Source organism: Chlorocebus sabaeus, chromosome 11 (genome assembly GCF_047675955.1).
Source record: "Chlorocebus sabaeus isolate Y175 chromosome 11, mChlSab1.0.hap1, whole genome shotgun sequence".
Taxonomy (NCBI): Eukaryota; Metazoa; Chordata; class Mammalia; order Primates; family Cercopithecidae; genus Chlorocebus; species Chlorocebus sabaeus.
The window spans coordinates 11,276,568-11,296,473 of record NC_132914.1 but is presented as its reverse complement, the minus strand read 5'-3'; the positions used below and the strand labels follow the sequence as shown (position 1 = coordinate 11,296,473).

The 19,906-nt window shown below is 44.4% G+C and overlaps 1 protein-coding gene across 1 annotated transcript; it reads right to left on the bottom strand.

Moving 5' to 3' along the window:
- Positions 1-615: 615 nt before the first annotated feature.
- Positions 616-17,918, bottom strand: LOC103218518 (solute carrier family 2, facilitated glucose transporter member 3). The gene is made up of 10 exons (XM_007967486.3): positions 17,749-17,918; positions 15,577-15,669; positions 14,754-14,914; positions 12,748-12,988; positions 12,279-12,441; positions 11,477-11,664; positions 7,300-7,404; positions 5,893-5,994; positions 4,298-4,501; positions 616-3,018 (listed from the first exon to the last, which is right to left on the bottom strand). The coding sequence occupies exons 1-10, from the start codon at positions 17,761-17,763 to the stop codon at positions 2,800-2,802; spliced, it is 1,491 nt and encodes a 496-aa protein (XP_007965677.1). The 5' UTR covers positions 17,764-17,918; the 3' UTR covers positions 616-2,799.
- Positions 17,919-19,906: the final 1,988 nt, after the last annotated feature.

Genomic DNA, 19,906 nt, shown 5'->3' with positions numbered 1-19,906 from the left:
AGAACACTGGGAGGCTGAGGCAGACAGATCGCAGACAGATCACATGAGGCCAGAAGTTCAAGACCAGCCTAGTCAACATAGTGAAACCCCATCTCTACTAAAAGTACAAAAATTAGCTGGGCGTGGTGGTCTACACCTGTAGTCTCAGCTACTTGGGAGACTAAGCCAAGAGAATCGCTTGAACCTAGGAGGCGGAGGTTCCAGTGAGCTGAGATCACACCATTGCACTCCATCCTGGGTAACAAGAGCGAAGCTCCGTCTCAAAAAAAAAAAAAAAAAAAAAAAGAAAAAAGTGCAACAAGAGACGCAAAAATGCATATAACAAGAGAGGCAAGGCTTTTAGGTAGGTAGGTTGGGCAGTTTTGAAAAAAACTAGTTATCAGTGGGAAACAAAACAAATAATTTATCAAGTATGAAAAGCAATGCATGAAAGTTTTTTCATTTAATCTACATAATAAACACATACGGCTCTTCTCTTATGTATGAGACTCTAAGAACAGAGTCTCATATGAGTATAAGGGTCTCATACAAGTCACAACAGGCACTGAGTAGCCAAGTCAGGATTTAAAGCTGATTTTGTGGTCACAGGAAGGACAAAAAGTAATAAGCCCATAATTTCATGTACATTCAGAATTTTTATTTTAAAACAAAGAATCAGAGTAACATTAGTAATAGAAAATCCATATGGAAATATTCACAATCTTCTCAGTGAGAAAGGGGGCCCTGCCTTACTGCCGACCTACTGTTTGAGGAACCAGAAGTTGACGTGAAATTGCAAAGTCACCTTTTCAAGCTAAACCCCACTCCATAGCTATGTCCTTTTTTTTTTCTTTGAGATGGAGTCTTGCACTGTGGCCTGGGCTAGGGTGCAATGACGCGATCTGCAACCTCTGCATCCCGGGTTCACGTGATTCTCCTGCCTCAGCCTCCCGAGTAGCTGGGATTACAGGCGCCCGCCACCACGCCCAGTTAATTTTTGCATTTTTAGTAGAGGCAGGGTTTCACTATGTTGGCCAGATTGGTCTCGAATCCCTGACTGCCTGCCTCGGCCTCCCAAAGTGCTGGGATTACAGACGAGAGCCACCGCACCCGGCCTCAGCTATGTGTGTTTATATTCAAAGGCTCCACAGGAACAGTGAGAACTGAGAACCAAAATACTGTCACCGGCAAGGGTTTGGCTAACGGTTCTGAGATGTGTAAGCACCAAGAAGGGAAAGGGAGATTGAGCAACATATGAAAAAGGGGCTGTAGGAACAAACACAGAGAAAATAAGTCAACAATGACGTACTTGCACCCAGAGCAAAGTGACAGTGCACATACGTTCATTCTCTCAAGTGTGGCTACACTGCACATTGACTCCTGCTATCTCAAACGTGGTTTATTGGAAAGATTCAGGTCCCCTAAGGGCACTCGGCATCGGACCACAGTGACATGGTAACAGACATACGCAAGCGTGCCATGACCCTAAAGCCACAACACACTGTAGATAATAATCGCTCAGAAAAAAATCCTCTCCCAGAGCTGAGGTTACACATTCCAAGTTTGCTATAAACATTCTTTGGGGAATTCCTTTAAAGGTATGAGTTTTAAAAAACAGAAAATCAACACCTAAAATCTCCTAAAGAACAAAGTGGAGAAATAATGAATCTCTGCCAAGAACCAATTATTTGTGGTTTCTCATTTGGATGGCTCTCCCACAAGATAGGTGGCAGATTACTTCAAAAGTCATGAGACTACTACAAGAAGGAGTTATTTTGTCCAGTGAGGGGAACAGGCTTTCTAGAAATCACTTTCCCTTCCCTCAACTCCATCCAAAATTAGAACCCATCAACCGTCATTAACTACAATGCCCATATTAGTTAATAATCCTAGACTTCAAGTACTACTACATGTAAACTATTATGTTAAAGAAAAAATTCCAAAGGAAATCAGTAGCTTTATTATATAAGCATATGACTTTTATGAAAAATTAAACTTCAAGAGTTTCCATCTGAAGGACAAAAATTGTTAAGAGGTAACGTACAGCCCTCAGACACCACATCAATTACCCTCCAATAACGAACTACATTTCTCCCTAAAGTCTTCTTATTGCACCTGAACCTCTCCAGCATCAAATCTTTTACTCTATAACCTCTCTTTAAACACCTCCCTCTAATCTCAATTTCCTTCTGTTTTAATTATTTGGTAAAATTATGCTTAAAAAAATAAATATTTCCACCATGGCACATATATACCTATGTAACAAACCTGCACATTCTGCACATGTATCCTGGAGCTTAATGTAAAAAAAAAAATTATGTAATTAAACCAGAGGATAAAATAAATAAAACTCAAGTTTACTTGCCGTGTAGAGCTGTGTGGAAGTGAGGAAGGTGCTCTTACATAAACCCCTTCTACCTTCCACACTCATGTGTGTATCTGCTTCCTGGTAAGTCTGAGGTTGGGGGAACTGCACCTTACTTTTCCTCTCCTATATCCCCTAATGTGGCAATATTAAAACCCACGGGAGGAAAAGCTGGCAAAGTTGTCATATGCCAAGTGGCCAATCCCTCCTGAAATGAAGGTAGGTTCACTTGGTCTCTCCTAAGCAGAAGAGAATGTCCAGGAAATAAAATCTTTAAAAAGCCATTCAAAATCCAACAAACCCCAGCCTTGGGGTGCTCATGGAGTGCGTGGGATGAGAAAGGAATCAAGTAGCAGCATTCAGAAGCAGTCCTGGGTTCATCCTGATGAGGTCTCTCCCCTTTTCAGGGAGAGATGGCTTTCCCATGCTGGGAGGGAGGTGGAAGCGGGCATGACTTAGACATTGGTGGTGGTCTCCTTAGGAGGCTGGATGCTGTTCATCTCCATGACGCCGTCCTTCCCAGATCTATCTGCACCGTGCGCCTGCCCTTCAAAGGCCCGTGTGATATCCTCAAAAGTCCTGCCACGGGTCTCAGGGACTTTGAAGAAGGTAAAGGCCAAGAAGGTAATGAGGAAGCCGGTGAAGATAATAAAAACGTAGGCTCCTAAATAGTGCTAGTGAAAGGACACAAAAAAGGAAGGTTGATATAAAAATCTGGTCATTGACAAACTCAATTTCCTTCACATTCATATTTCCAGTGGGCTTCAAGCTATAACCCTTCCATATTTAATGGAAACAGGTTTCTTCAGTGATTCACTTAAAATTCTATTGCCAACTTACTATAGTTCTCTGTAGTTTTTTGTCATTCCTTTTCATTACAGTTAGATGCTTCCAAATGTCTACTGAGTATTTTTGGACTTCTGAGTATTATTTTTAAAATCTGTGTTTCTGGGCCGAGTGCAGCGGCTCACACCTATAATCCCAGCACTTTGGGAGGTCAAGGTGGGAGGATCACTGGAACCCAGCAGTTTGAGACTAGCCTGGGCAACATAACAAAACTCCATCTCTTTTTACAATTTTTTTTTTTTGAAATGGGGTCTCGCTCTGTCACCCAGGCTAGAAAGCAGAAGCGTGATCACAGCTCACAATGAACTCTACCTCCTGGGTTCAAGTGATTCTCTTGCCTCAGTCTCCTGAGTAGCTAGGCCTACAGGTGTGTGCTACAATGCCTGGCGTTTTTTTTTCTTTTTTTGAGACAGTTTCTCTCTTGTTACCCAGGCTGGAGTGCAATGGCATGATCTTGCTCACTGGGATTACAGTGATTACTCAAGGCCTAATTTTTGTATTTATTGTAGAAACAGGGTTTCACCATGATAATCAGGCTGGTCCCCAACTCCTGACCTCAAGTTATCCACCCGCCTTGGCCTCTCAAAGTGCTGGGATTACAGGCTTGAGCCACTGCGTCTGGCCGCAATTTAAAACTTATGAATTGTTTATTTCTGGAATTTCCCATTTAATATTTTTAGACTGCAGGTAACTGAAACTGCAGATGAGGAGGGACTACAGTATTATTTATTTGTTTATTTATTGAGGGATGGAGTCTTGCTCCCATCGAGCAGGCTCAAGTGCAGTAGCATGATCTCGGCTCGCTGCAACCTCCACCTCCCAGGTTTAAGCTTCTCCCTCCTTGGTCTCCCAAATAGTTGGAATTACAGGCATGTGCCACCATGCCCAGATAATCTTTGAGTTTTTAGTAGAGACAGGAGTTTCACCATGTTGGCCAGGCTGATCTCGAACTCCTGACCTCAGGTGATCCACCTGCCTCAGCCTCTCAAAGTGCTAGGATTACAGGCGTGAGCCACAATGTCAGGCCCAGACTACTCTATTATTAAGGAGTATCTTCAACATGTCAGCTTACATAGGCTGGTTTTAAGATAAGTTGAGTTTACTTACAGCAGCAGAGGGGAAGAGCAATCCGACTAGGAAGTTGGAGGTCCAGTTGGAGCAGCCGGCCACTGCCATCGCAGCTGGGCGGGGGCCCTGGCTGAAGAGTTCGGCCACAATAAACCAGGGAATGGGGCCTGGTCCAATTTCAAAGAAGGCTACAAAGACCAGGATAGCCCCAATACAGACAAAGCTCATCCCATTATAGTTATCCTGTAAGAGGAAGGAACACAGAAAATACAATTTAAAGACAGTGTAGGATCTAGGTTCCTAGAGGCAATTAACGGCGAGATCCTCCTGTCCCTGATGCACAATACAAAGAGTGGCTGTGGAATCAATAGGCTTGGATTTATTTTTATTATTTTTAGAGACAGGGTCTTACTGTGTTGCCCAGGCTGGAGTGCAGTGGCGCTACAATACCGCGCTGCATCATCGATCTCCTGGGCTTAAGCAATCCTCCCACCTCAGCCTCTCAAATCGCTTGTACTTGAAGCAAGTGCCACCACACCTGGCTAATTAAAAAAATTTTTTTGGCCGGGAGCTGTGGCTCACACCAAGGCAGGTGGATTATTTGAGGTCAAGAGTTGGAGACCAGCCTGGCTAACATGGTGAAACCCTGTCTCTACTAAAAAGTACAAAAATTAGCTGGGCATAGTGGTGCATGCCTGTAATCCCAGCTTCTTGGGAGGCTGAGGCATGGGAAACACTTAAGCCCAGGAGGAGGAGGTTGCAGTGAACTGAGATCGTGCCACTGCACTCAGGCCTGTTGACACAGTGAAACCCTGTCACAAGAAAACAAAAACAAAAACAAAACAAAACAAATTTTTGTTTTTTTATAGAGACAGCTTCTTGCCATGTTGCCTAGGCTGGTCTTGATCTTCTGGGCTCAAGCAATCCTCTAACCTTGGCCTTCCAAAGTTGCAGATGACAGGCATGAACCATTGCACCCAGCCAGGCTTGGAATTTTTTTTTTTTTTTTTTCTTGAGAGGGAGTTTCGCTCTTGTTGCCCAGACCAGAGTGCAACTGACTCACTGCAACCTCTGCCTCCTGGGTTCAAGTGATTCTCCTGCCTCAGCCTCCTGAGTAGCTGGCATTAGAGGCATGCACCACCACTCCCTGGTAATTTTGTATTTTTAGTAGAGACGGGGTTTCTCCATGTTGGTCAGGCTGTTCTTGAACTCCCAACCTCAGGTGATCCACCCACCTCAGCCTCCCAAAGTGCTGGGATTACAGGCGTGAGCCACCGCGTCCCACCGAGGCTTGGATTTTTGAATCCCATCTATGTGATCTCATGTATGTCACTTTGTATTGAGATCATGTCATCATCTATTAAGTGTGATTACCTTGATATTATTTTAAGAATTAAACTAGATAATTTATTTTATAAGCTATAAGAATGTTCTATAAATGTAAGGATTCTAATCATTTACCTCCAGTTCTCTGAAGACCCACGTTTCTTAAAAACTCTGGGCATCCTGCTTCTCTCCTTTGACTTTGTTGACAAACTGCAACCTTAACAACCCACCCCTTGTGTCACAGAAGTCAACTGTAACCTCTCCTCCTTTCCCCCTCCCTCGCTTTTCTTCACTCAAAGAGCACTCACCTTTAATAACAAAGAAACAGTCATGAGCGTGGAACAAACAGCCATCCCTCCAAGGCCTATCATATGCAGAGTCCTTCTTCCTGCCCTTTCCACCAGAAATAGCTGGAAGAAGAATGTGACATGAAACTTCAGTTTTCCTTTCCATGAAAACAGTGTCTGAGCTGCTTGCAATCTGCCTTACCAACAGCAGGACACTTGTTACGGATACACGTCCTGTGATTTATGATTTGATAAACACACATATTGTGCTGCATTCACAGGTCCTGGCTCAAAATCCCCCTAGCCCTGGGTAGTCTTTTGTCATGATGTTGGGATGCCGCGGGCCTCAGAAAACAGAATTCTTCTCTGACTTTCTCCTGCCCTCCCACTCGGCAGGACGCTAATCTGACTGCGGGCCATGAAACCCTCATTTCGGAGTGGGTCCTGCCCCCGCCAGAGGAAGAAATGCTACAGAGAGGCCAAAATAATCCACACAGACAGGCCTGGCTGGGTTCAGATCATTCCCTTTTTGTCCAATCACATTTCAAAACAGTTGTCCATGCTTCAATCATGGAGAATCAATTAAGTCTGCATAAAAGGCCCAAAGGCAGGGTGTGGGGAGCTTGCAGATATCTGAACCCGTGGAAGCTGAGGGGAAGGTCAGCAACAAATCATCTATGCGCTAGGAGTGCACCCCAACTCCATGGAGAGAGGCTCCCACGCTCAGGGTCCCTCCAGACCTCACCCTGTGAATCAATTTGGTTGTTTATTTCTGTGCTTTAAAATATCCTTTAAAATCAAACTAGGAAACACTTTCCCTGAGTTCTGTGAGCCACTGTAGCCAATTAATCCAACCTAAAGAGGGTGTGGTGGGAATCCTGACCTACAGCTGGTGGATCAGAAGCACAGGTAAAACAACCCGGAGCCTGTGATGGGCATCAGGAGTGGCGGGCAGTCTTGGGAACTGTGCCACCAACCTGTGAGATCCGATGCTATCTCCAGGCAAACCGTGTCAGAATTAAATCGCAGGACACCTAGATGGTGTCCACTACAGAACTGATTGCCTACCTAATGGGGAAAAATCCTCACACATTCTGGGGGTCATAGACATCTTCTGTTGATTATTGTTTCTTTAGTTTCAAAACAGTGGAATCACAGAGTTGAGAGTTTTTCCAAACACCTCTCCTCCAATTCCAAGTTTAAAGCGTACTATATATAGTTAGTCCCTTCTATACTTCCTCCTTTCCCATCCATCTACATTTGCTTGAAGAGTGAAGACTACATCCAACATTAAATGTATCTTTTTCCCAAAGGAAAATTAAACAACAGAAAGGTAACTAAATGATAGTAGGGTCATGCCATCCATCTTTGAACATCTGTAGCAAGGATTCTTTTCCCCCCGCAAAATTATCAAACCATCCAACTTACAGAAACTACAGTGAAGATCGTATTAACCACACCCGCGCCGATGGTGGCATAGATGGGCTCTTGAACACCTGCATCCTTGAAGATTCCTGTTGAGTAGTAGAACACCTAGTAGAAAAGAAAACATGCAACTTTGATACAATTCTGCATACCAGTTACACAGAACCCTCAAAAATAAACTTAAAAGTCCCAGGGTGTAAGACGTCCTCTTTCTAGGGTTTTTGTTCAACACTCATATCCCTTCTGCAAATGAATTATCTTCTGTGTCTTATCTCCTTTCTCTTTTTTCTGAGAGGGAGTCTCAAACTGTCACCCAGGCAGGAGTGCAGTGGCACAATCTCGGCTCACTGTTACTTCCACCTCCCAGATGAAAGCGATTCTCCTGCCTCAGCCTCCTGAGTAGCTGGACTACAGGTGCCTGCAACCACTCCCAGCTAATTTTTGTAGTTTAAGTAAAGATGGGTTTTTGACATGTTGGCCAGGCTGGTCTCAAACTCCTGTACTCAAGTGACCTGCTGGCCTTGGCCTCCCAAAGTGCTGGGATTACAGGCATGAGCCACTGCACCTGGCCCTCCTTTCTCTTTCTAAATGTTCTTAATTCTAGCTACTCATTTCCATTGTTTCTTCTAAAAATGCTTATTCCCACTGTTCCATTTGCTCTTGCTTATGTCCACTTCACTAACTTATATGAAGGTGTAATTCCTACTAACTGGTTTCTTTTTAATAAGTTGAGACAGCAACTCACTGTTACCCACAGGCTGGTCCTAAACTGTTGGTCTCAAGTGATCCTCCTGCCTCTTAGCCTCCAAGTTGCTGGGATTATAGGCATGTGCCATCGGGCCCAGCTAAACGCTTTTTTAATTGGCTCTTCCCCAAACCTTCAAAACATTGATAGGCACATAGATGTCTCAATTTGATAGTGAACTAGTTGAATAACCTTATCCTGCTCATTGAATAAGCAGAGGTTGGGCCGTATTTCCTAGGCCTTGGCCCTTTTGAAGTGTTTTATGAAATACCAGTGTTGCCGGGCGCGGTGGCTCAAGCCTGTAATCCCAGCACTTTGGGAGGCCGAGACGGGCGGATCACGAGGTCAGGAGATCGAGACCATCCTGGCGAACACGGTGAAACCCCGTCTCTACTAAAAAAATACAAAAAACTAGCCGGGCGAGGTGGCGGGCGCCTGTAGTCCCAGCTACTCCGGAGGCTGAGGCAGGAGAATGGCGTAAACCCGGGAGGCGGAGCTTGCAGTGAGCTGAGATCCGGCCACTGCACTCCAGCCTGGGCGACAGAGCCAGACTCCGTCTCAAAAAAAAAAAAAAAAAAAAAAAAAAAGAAATACCAGTGTTTTATGAAATAATATTGTATAAATACAATATTATTGTAATTTAATATATATTAAATAATTATGTTGTTTGCTAGGCACTGTGCTAAAATGTAAGGTTGCTACAACTACCATAGTTAAGAGATATTAAAATATTGGACTCAGACCTCAAGTTAATAAGGGAACATTATCTAGGTTACCCAGGTTCGCTTCAGTTTATTTCACCCAGAGTATTTGCCTCCATAACAATATTAGTCTTTTTGATGAATATGGACCTCTACATTGGGATTTACCTTCTCAAGAAGCAACTCTTTAAATCCCTAGTACATAAGATATAAACTATATTTATATTTTCTAAAATAAGATGATAACTATTTTTTGAAACAGATTTGTAGTCATTATTGAAAACCCTGCTGCTCTAGGGCTAATTAAGACTGTTAAAAAATCTCAACATATTATATGATGACATCAAGCTTGTGGGGAAAGATATTAGGCTAGCACAAAAGTAATTACTTGAGCAGTTTAAACAAGTAACAAATAGGTATGCCAATTCTCTTCCTTAACATAATGTCTACATGTCAAAAACCTAATGTACATGTACACATCTCAATAAAACTTCTTACAGTAAAATGACTTTGCGATCTAGTGTCACCAAGCAAGATAAGCTAACCCCTATGTCATCTCACCTAAACAGTTTACTCTGCTAGGTAAACATGATACAATGCAACCTGTTACCCATTTGCCCATAAGGGAAATTAGAAATCATCGTTTGTGCAAAAGTAGGTTGGAAAAGCGATTTCCAAGCCTGCTGTGCATCAGATTTTTTTTTACAGACAATTTTCAGGCCTCTTACACAGAGATTCTCAAATTCAGCTGACTCAGGAATCCCAACCCCCATAATTCTGGTGCAGCCAGCTTTGGGTGAAATTATACCTGGAGCAAAATCTACTCATTGACTAAATTGGGAGCCAGCTTCGTCCAACATTAACGTACATGCTGGGCACGGTGGCTCACACCTGTAAGGCCAGCACTTTAGGAGGCCGAGGTGGGCGGATCACCTGAGGTCAGGAGTTTGAGACCAGCCTGGCCAACATGGTGATATCCCGTCTCTACTAAAAATACAAAAAAACTAGCTAGGTGTGATGGTGCGCGCCTGTAATCCCAGCTACTAGGGAGGCTGAGGCAGGAGAATCGCTTGAACCCGGGAGGTGGAGCTTTCAGTAAGCCGAGACTGTGCCACTGTACTACAGCCTGGGTGACAGAGTGAGACTCAAAAAAAAAGAAAAAGAAATGTACGCACCGTACTCTGAAGTGGCAGGAGTCTGTCCCTCAGAGTGCTCATTAATCATTTGTAATTTCCCACAGGTGATCTTTTCCTGATCCTGTTTTGCAGGGCCAGAACTGTGGTGAGGCAGCTAGGGAGTTGCCTCAGGTGCATTCTTTTATTCGTTCTTTTTTTAAACAGGCACAGAACTAATGCAAGGTACATTCTTTAAAGAGGTGCCCATTCTCAGCGCTACACTTGCACGTAGCCGCCTCACCTGCCGAGTCTCAGCTCTGCTGCTCTGGAAGGTCTCGGGAGCACATTTTTCTCCAGCAATACATGTGGCCTACATTAGCATTTCCAAATGAGGAGTTTGAAACTGGGATTCAACAAAATCACCAATCATCTAGGAGGCTTTTTCTAACTACTGTGTATTTCCTCCCAAGTGTTGTTTTTTGTTTTTTTTTTTTTTTTTTTTGAGACAGAGTCTTGCTCTGTTGCCCAGGCTGGAGTGCAGTGGCCGGATCTCAGCTCACTGCAAGCTCTGACTCCCGGGTTTACGCCATTCTCCTGCCTCAGCCTCCGGAGTAGCTGGGACTACAGGCGCCCGCCACCTCGCCCGGCTAGTTTTTTGTATTTTTTAGTAGAGATGGGGTTTCACCATATTAGCCAGGATGGTCTCGATCTCCTGACCTCGTGATCCACCCGTCTCGGCCTCCCAAAGTGCTGGGATTACAGGCTTGAGCCACCGCGCCCGGCCTTTTTTTTTTTTTTTTTTTTTTTTTTTTAAAGACAGGGTCATACTATATATTGTCCAGGCTTGACTCCTGAGCCTAAGTGATATTCCCACCTCAGCCTCCCGAGTAGTAGCTGGGATTACAGGCATGAGCAGCCACCACATCTGGCTCCTCATAGATTCTGACAAAACAGCCTCGAACCCCTCCCAGGAAGCACTGCCACTTCAAATACAAATATCCTGGTGTGCTAGCTAGGAGAAAAGTTCAAGAACCAACTTACTATTTTGAGCATCAAAACGCTCTATTACATGCAAAATGCTTTGTTACAAAATAACTTAATCCCACTGATCAAAGACTATCTGAAAACTCTTAGGGGATGAATCAGTATTTTAAAAGGTGGGACAAGGGTGCTCTTAATAGCCATATTGACTAGAAGGCACAGGAATACTCTCTTCCTACAATCCAGTCAAACGCAGGATTGTATTTGCATGGAATACATTTGCATGGAATACAAGGGCTATCTGCCAAATATTAGCTTCCGTTTTGCTGCCCTCTTTAAACTATCATGCTCACTATTCTTGTTGTAAAAACATAGACTGGTAAAGTCAGTTCACTCTGAAGTTGCCAGTGTCCTTCCAGGGTCTTTTTTTTCCCTATTTCAGAGACAGAGTCTCACTCTGTCTCCCAGGCTGGAATGCAGTGGCATAATTATAGCTCACTGCAGCCTGCAACTCCTGAGCTCAAGTGATCCTTTTATCTGTCTCCTGAGTAGCTGGGACTACAGGCACACCGCCACCATGCCCGGCATTTTAAGTGAAATACTGTAAGACATGTTTGACCCTAAAGTATCATACTCACAGCATTGATGCCAGAGAGCTGCTGAGAGAGCTGGAGCACAATGGAAATGATGATGGGCTGTCGGTAGCTGGACACTCTAAAGAGCTCCAGCACGGTGACTTGCTTTTCTTGTGACATCCTTGCACTCTCATCTTTCATCTCCTGGATGTCTTGGGATACATCCTGGGTGCCCCACAACCGCTGGAGGACTGGTGAAAAGAAGAAAGAGGAAAGGATAAAGACAATGTGCTGCCCCAAATTCATTCTTCCTGTAAAGCAGCCAGGAAAGGGCCGCATGAGATGAGGTGATCGATAGCATCCCTTCCTTTTTTTTTTTTTTTTGAAACGGAGTTTCACTCTTGTTGCCCAGGCTGGAGTGCAATGGCATGATCTCAGCTCAAGCAACCTCCGCCTCCTGGGTTCACGCAATTCTCCTGCCTCAGTCTGGTGAGTAGCTGGGATTACAGGCCTGCACCATTCCCGGCTAATTTTGTATTTTTAGTAGAGACGGGGTTTCGCCATGTTGTTCAGGCAGGTCTTGAATTCCTGACCTCAGGTGACCCGCCTTGGCCTCTTAAAGTGCTGGATTACAGGCATGACCCATCATGCCCGGCCTGATAGCATCCATTCCTAAACCTGCCTTTTCACCTCATTCTTTAGGGGCTGAAAATTTTCCTCAGGAGTAATCAGAACCCTCCTCACTTGGATTCTGAGGGGCAGGGAAAGAGTGTAACAGAAAATAGGTCCAGTAACCTCATCCCTCAAACAAACCACAACCATATAATTCACATTATATTCACATGAAGGTGTGAAGGATACTCACTCTGCTTAGCATTCTCCTCTTCTTTTCTGTTAATGAGCAAAAATCTGGGACTTTCAGGGCAAAATGGAAGGGTTGCACTTTGTAGGATAGCAGGAAGGATGGTGAAGCCCAATAGCAACGGCCAAAGCTCTTCAGACCCAAGGATGAATTCCAGACCAAAGATCTAGAAACCACACAAAGATAATGCTATAAACCCCATACCTCAGTGGCCACAAGTTCATTAAAAAACAAAAAGTTCAGAAAATCATACATTCTTTTACCATGGGAAAAAAATCAACAAATTGTGTTTCTTTTCCTTTCTCTACTCAGCCTGCTTCTTGAGCTACTATCTATGAGTTATAGTAACAATATCTAAAACTTCCACATATAATTGAACATGTGCCAGATATCCTTCAGTGCTTTATCTATGTTAACTTTTTTAATGACCCATGAAACTAACACTCATCAGGTATGAGAAGTTCTAGAGTACCTGGGCCACCAGAATTCCAATTACGATGCCCAGCTGGTTGAGAGTGCCAAAGGCACCCCGCAGGGCAGTAGGCGAGATCTCTCCAATGTACATGGGCACAAAACCTGTGCAGAGTCCGCAGAAGAGGCCAATAACCAAGCGGCCCAGGATCAGCATTTCAACTGACTTCGCTACTTTACACAGTCCCATAAGGCAGCCACCAGTGACAGCCAACAGGTTGACAATCAGCATTGAATTACGCCTGTAAGGTTAATCAAAGACAAAATGCAATTAGCAAAGTGAGAGGCTCCTAACCTCTCTTCTGTCCTCATTATTCTGCTCTTCTCCAGGCTCCTATCATCTCCTTTTTTTGATCTAACTTTTCTTTTTCACTTTCTATTATCAGAACATTTCTAGTTGGGAACCAGGCATGACAGTGCCCGCCTATAGTCCCCGGCACTCAGGGAGCTGAGGTGGGAGGTTGAGGCTGTAGTGGGCTATGATTGAGCCATTACACTCCAGCCTGGGTGACAGCGCAAGACCCCCTTTCTTGGGGGGTAAAAAAAAAAAAGAACATAATCAAGTAAAATAGGTTGCCTTATCCATTTTTAAATGTGAATTCCAATTGCATTTCTAGAATATCCAATTAGCAATTTTTTTTTTGAGATGGAGTGTTGGTCTGTCACCCAGGCTAGAGTGCAGTGGCGGGATCTCGGCTCACTGCAACCTCCGCCTCCCGGGCTCAAGAGATTCTCCTGGCCGGGCGCGGTGGCTCAAGCCTGTAATCCCAGCACTTTGGGAGGCCGAGACGGGCGGATCATGAGGTCAGGAGATCGAGACCATCCTGGCTAACACGGTGAAACCCCGTCTCTACTAAACATACAAAAAACTAGCCGGGCGAAGTGGCTGGTGCCTGTAGTCCCAGCTACTTGGGAGGCTGAGGCAGGAGAATGGCGTGAACCCGAGAGGTGGAGCTTGCAGTGAGCTGAGATCCGGCCACTGCACTCCAGCCTGGTGACACAGCAAGACTCCGTCTCAAAAAAAAAAAAAAAAAAAAAAAGAGATTCTCCTGCCTCAGCCTCCCGAGCAGCTGGGATTACACGCGCCCACCACCACACCTGGTTAATTTCTTATATTTTTAGTAGAGACAGGAGTTTCACTGTGTTAGCCAGGATGGTCTTGACCTCCTGACTTAAAGTGCTGGGATTACAGGGGTGAGCCACTGCACTGGCTTTTTTTTTTTTTTGAGATAGAGTTTCGCTCTTTCACCCAGGCTGGTGTGAAGTGGCCAGATCTCAGCTTACTGCAACCTCTGCACCAACCCCGAGGTTCAAGCGATTTTTCTGCCTCAGCCTCTGGAATAGCTGACATGATAAGTGCCTGTAACTACGCCTGACTAATTTTTGTATTTTTAGTAGAGACGGGGTTTCGCCATGTTGGCCAGGCCGGTCTCGAACTCCTGACCTCAGCTGATCCACTTGCCTTGGCTTCCCTAAGTGCTAAGACTATAGAATAGTCTAAGCTATTCTATAGCTTAGACTCCTATAGAATAAGACTCCTATAGAATAAGCTCCTATAGAATAAGATTCTTTTTACCATTATCCACATTTGCCATAGACTAAGAATTACAAAAATAATTCCTACCTATCCTGTATAAAATAATAGAAACATTTATATGAAACCCCAATTTTTTAAATAAAAGTAAACAACTTCATACCTTGTGAATTATGTTTCTGGAAACCCCACAGTTGAGCTTACTAGGGAATAATTCTGAACTAGCCCTAGCTGGACTGCAAAGGCCAATCACTCACACAGTTCATCTCTTGAGCAGCTGGGCGGGAGCTATGGAGGGTAGCAGAGCTCCAGGCAAGGGCAGTCCTATTCGGGGCCAGTTGGACTAGGTTTCCCTTGATTAGAATTCAAGGTGTTCTTATTCAAAGGCATCGTCATCTCCCTGCCCTCACTCTCCACACTTGTCCTCAGTGCAGCTGGAGAGCCCACTTCCTTGCCCAGTTTCTAGTCAATACCTGCCAAAGCGGTTGACGAAGAGTCCGACGGAAAAGGAGCCGATCATACCCCCGACGGAAAATATGGCCACAGACAAGGACCAGAGAGACGTGAGCAGCACCTCAGAGGGAGGGATTTTTGACTTCTCCGTCAGACTTTTATTGATAAATTCCTTTATGATCTGCAAAATAAAAGTGTTGGTGGTAGAACAGACTGTTACAGTTGGATGAGAAAAAAAGACAAATATTAGGGATCATTTCCTCCCTAGAGAATCAAGGGAATAAATAGACGGGAATGGAAGAGGCAGATAACATATTGGAATTAATGTTAACTCTCCTTGGAATAGTAATTTTTTAATTTGTCCTGAAAATCCCAGTAGGTGGCAGCACCAATGTTCAGTCTACCCCAGCCCCATGCTAAGGGAACCCAGCTTGTTTGTAACTAACCCCTAAGGGATAATACAGGAAGTCTATCACTATGGGTGAAAGAGTGGGAGGAAGAACAGCACCGCCCAGGGTTCAGGAAGTAAGTGAGCTTTCTGCTTTGATTAAATGACCCCACTAATTTTCCCCACCAATATTGTCTCCATCTTCAGTCTTGGACAGAATAGATACAAAGTTTGTCTTAAAATCCCCTAGTTTGGGGAGGGGCCCTCACTAACTGTGTTGCCCAGGATGGTGTTTAACTCCTGGGCTCAAGTGATCTTTAGTCCTCAGCTTCTGGAGTAGCTGGGACTCCAGGCAGGTGCCACCGTGCCTGGCCTTAAATTCTAATTTCTTGAAACTCTACTTAAAGGAGTAACTTCCCTATTCCAGATTCTAATTCTTGTGGCCTGGCACTCACCTTCTCAGGAGCATTGATGACGCCAGTGTTGTAGCCAAACTGGAAAGAGCCGATTGTAGCAACTGTGATGGCAAAGATCAGAGCTGGGGTGACCTGGAGGGAGGGAAGACAGGGAGGAGAGAGTGGTCCTTAAAACTTGTGATTGGTGACTGTTTCTTATTAATTATGCAGCTGTATTAGGAGAATTTGACCTATGAGTGGTATGAAAAGGACAAACATCAAATGAGATTTAGGTAATTAATGGGGAAGACAAAGGAATAGATTATGCTAAAGAACTTATCTGGAGATAAGAATGTGAAGTTAACTTGGTGAAAGTGGAAAGAAAATTGGGGAAGGAAGAAGTTAAGAGAAACCGGGTTGGTCAGTTTGGAAATATTTAAAAACTTGCATCAGGTAAAAAGGTAGGCACAGAATTCCACTCAAGAACTGGGAGGGCAGAGGACAACACAGCCTTGGGTAGGATCGCTAAGAACTGATCATTTCGGAAACAAACACAGTGCAGTCTGATCTGTACCCAGACCCCACAGAAGCCCAGTGGTGGTGGTGGGGGAGGGTGTGGTAGTTTGTATCTTCACTGCTGGGCAGCTCTTTGAGTCTCTATCTCTCTGGACCATGTAAGCTACTGGATCTACCCACTGCATCCTGGCCCCATTTCAGTCTTCGTTTATTAAATACAGTTCTGCTATCTCTAACCCCCGCGTAGGGGAAGAAAGAACATCTTACTCTGAACCCAACATATAAGAGACATTTCTTAGTGGGGAGAACCAGTCATCTTCATCTTGCCTGGAATAATTCAGCTGGGGAAGACATTTTACATTTCCACCTCCCGGCAGCTCAACTTTTATGCCTGAGGCCATCTTCTATGCCATTCCTCCCACCCCACCCCACCAAAAATCCCTTCAATCTTTCACATGTTAAACTCATTTCCTTTCAGGTCGGACAGATTAGGCAGCAGGCTAGGAGCTTCAGCAGAAGTGACCTTGCCTGCAGCCTCCCAGATGTCTCAGTCACAGCTAAGCATTGGTACCCCGGAGGGCCCTGCCAGTACAATGCTCTCTGTTAAATCTTTCTCCTTTTAGTAAAAATCTCTTCTGCCTCCTCTCATCATTCGCTATCTTTGAGAGCCTTTTCTTTAGTCTCAATTTTCCATCCCTCTTATTTTCCTACATTTTCTTTCTTCCTGCTTTGTAGAGATGGGATCTCACTATATTGCCCAAGACTAGTCTCAAACTCCAGGCCTCATGTGATCCTTCTGCCTTGGTTTCCCAAATGCTGGGGTTATAGGCGTGACCCGCCACACCCGGCCCCTTATTTTTAGTTAAATTTATCTTGGTAAAAAATGCCTTTCTTGCTGGGCGCGGTAGCTCACGCCTATAATCTCAGCACCTTGGGAGGCCGAGGCGGGTGGATCACCTGAGGTCAGGAGTCTGACCAACATGGAGAAACCCCGTCTCTACTAAAAATACAAATTAACCGGGCGTGGTGGTTCATGCCTGTAATCCCATCTACTCATGAGGCTGAGGCAGGAGAACCGCTTGAACCCGGGAGGCAGAGGTTGTGGTGAGCTGAGGTCTCTCCATTGCACTCCAGCCTGGGCAACAAGAGCAAAACTCAATCAGAAAAAAAAATAAAATAAAATAAAAGCCTTTCTCCCTGCAAATATTGCACTACAGCACCAATAATATTTTGTATGTCCTGCACTCACAATTTTAACCCTAATAGGAAGGACAACTGTAATTCTTTCACGAACCCCAACAGATGGTTGGACCCTGGCCTGTGCCCCCAAACACAGACCTTTTCAAGGTCTAATGCTTCCAGAGAAGTCTTCACACTGGCTCTGAGACCCACACTTTTAATCTATACAACCAGGCAGCCCGATCCTCTAAACGCTCCACCATCTCGTCCTCAGTGGTATATGGTTACCTAAAATAAACCTGAAAAGTCAACACAACTTCTCTGGGTGACTTTCCTATGATAAGAAGGTGAACAGAACTGACATTCAAAGAGAACTGATGAAGCGGCAGCAGTGCAGGCTAGATAAGAAATGAAAAGGCCTTAAGATGGCTTGGTGACTTAGGAGAAAATAGAACAAGGCAATTAACATCATTAATATTTGCCTTTCTGAGTGTACCCCAAACAAGCAAAAATAACCAGTAATTATATCATTCTTACCTTCTGTGTCCCCATGGCCCGAATCTAATTCAAGTCTTCAAGAAAGATCTAGGGGTGTGATTCCAGAAACAGCTTTTTCAGCCAACAAAACCTTCAAAATGTCCTTCTCAGCAGCAAGTCTTCTCCAGGTTCTCAGGACGGCTCCAGAGCCTCACCACTACAGCATCTCTGGGTCTGGCTGGGATCATGACTATTTATAATCTCCGCAAAGGGTGGAGCCTGAAAGGGTGACAAGCCCCCAGCCCCACCCCACCCCACCCCCCTGAAATAATCTTGTGATCTCTCGGAATTCTGTGTTATCAGAACTTCAGAACTATCCCCACCCCCGCACGGCCGACAGTAACGCCCTCCCTCCCCCCTCTCTTCAAACCACATCCTGCCACTCTCTCTACCCTGGGTTTTTTTTTTTTTCTTTTTTTTTTTTTTTCAAAAGCTCATCCTTACTCCTTCCCTCTTCTAATAGCAGTTACAGCCTCTTAGTTTCACAGACAAAATGCTACCAGAAAAGCCTAGAGGGAGGGCAAATACACTATTTTTTGCTCTTGAATCTGCTTGGGATTAAAACAATCTACAGAGAGATGAGAATAAATCTATCCATATAAAACAAAGTGGGTGCTACTATCAGAGATTTAAGGTTGTTAGAAAGAGTGTAAGCAGTAAGGATTCCTGATTCTATGAATTTTTCAGTCGTTTTTTGTTTATAGGGTGGGTCTACAATCTTTTTTTTTTCTTTTTTTTTTTAAGAGGGAGTCTACGATCTTAAAAGGGAGGGAAAGACAGCCTGCGAGAAGAAAATCAGGGAAAGAATTTTGCCAGTGTTCTCTGATTAGCATAATCTCACCTGGAGGGAAGAAACCTGAATTTCTAGGAGCCAGACCAACTATCAGGGCAGCAAGAAGAGGTTCAACTGTTTATGGAATACAATCCATATTCTTTTTTTTTTTTTTTTTTTTGATATGTTGCCTCACCCTGTCACCCAGGCTGGAGTGCAGTGGTGCGATCTCAGCCCACTGCAACCTCCGCCTCCCGGGTTCAAGCAATTCTCCTGCCTCAGCCTACCGAGTAGCTGGGACTATACGCACCCGCCACCACACCCAGCTAATTTTTGTATTTTTAGTAGAGACAGGATTTCACCATATTGGCCAGGCTGGTCTCAAACTCCTGACCTTGTGATTTGCCCACCTCGGCCTCCCAGAGTTTTGGGATTACAAGTGTGAGCCACCGCACCCGACCCCACATTCTTTAATAAGGTATTTACCATATCACGCATTCTGAATTCTGCATCACTTTCTGCTAGTCTCAAGCTTATAGCATCTAGAAATGCAATGAATATCGAGTTCAATTAAGCAGATATTTGCTGAGTACATGCTATGTATCAGGTACTCTCCAAGAAGCTGGTGATTCTTCAGTGAATAATAGGACAAAAGGCCAGGCGCGGTGGCTCCCACCTGTAATCCCAGCACTCTGGGAGGCTGAGGCAGGCAGATCACGAGGTCAGGAGATCGAGACCATCCTGGCTAACAGAGTGAAACCCCGTCTCTACTAAAAATACAAAAAAAAATTAACTGGGCTTGGTAGTGGGCGCCTGTAGTCCCAGCTACTTGGGAGGCTGAGGCAGGAGAATGGTGTGAACCCGGGAGGCGGAGCTTGCAGTGAGCTGAGATGGCGCCACTGCACTCCAGCCTGGGCGAAAGAGCAAGACTCTGTCTCAAAAAATAATAATAATAATAGTAATAATAATAATAGGACAAAAGAGTTCTGACCCACAAGGCATTTATAGTGCTTCCCTTCTAACCTTTTTGTATTTAATAAGAAGGGACTAGGGCAAGCAATTCTCACATAACTGGAAAAGATAATGAATACCCTAGAAGTTATGGACTGTGCGTTTCTTGAAAGAAAAGTGTGAGATAAGTATCTGATTACTAAACTCCACAAGAAAACTGAACAAGCTAAGTAGGAGAAGAAAATAGGAATGAGAACTGAGGGAGGGATAATGGGGAGAGAGAAGAGTGGCTCCAGGGTAAGAGCAAACAAAGCAAAACAATTTAGTTTGTGTTTAAACAGCTGGGTAAGTGGTAGATAGTATCTAGGCTTTTTTGGAGGAGGTATATCAACTAGCAAATTCCTAATGTCCCTTTATTTGTAGCTGGCAACCCTT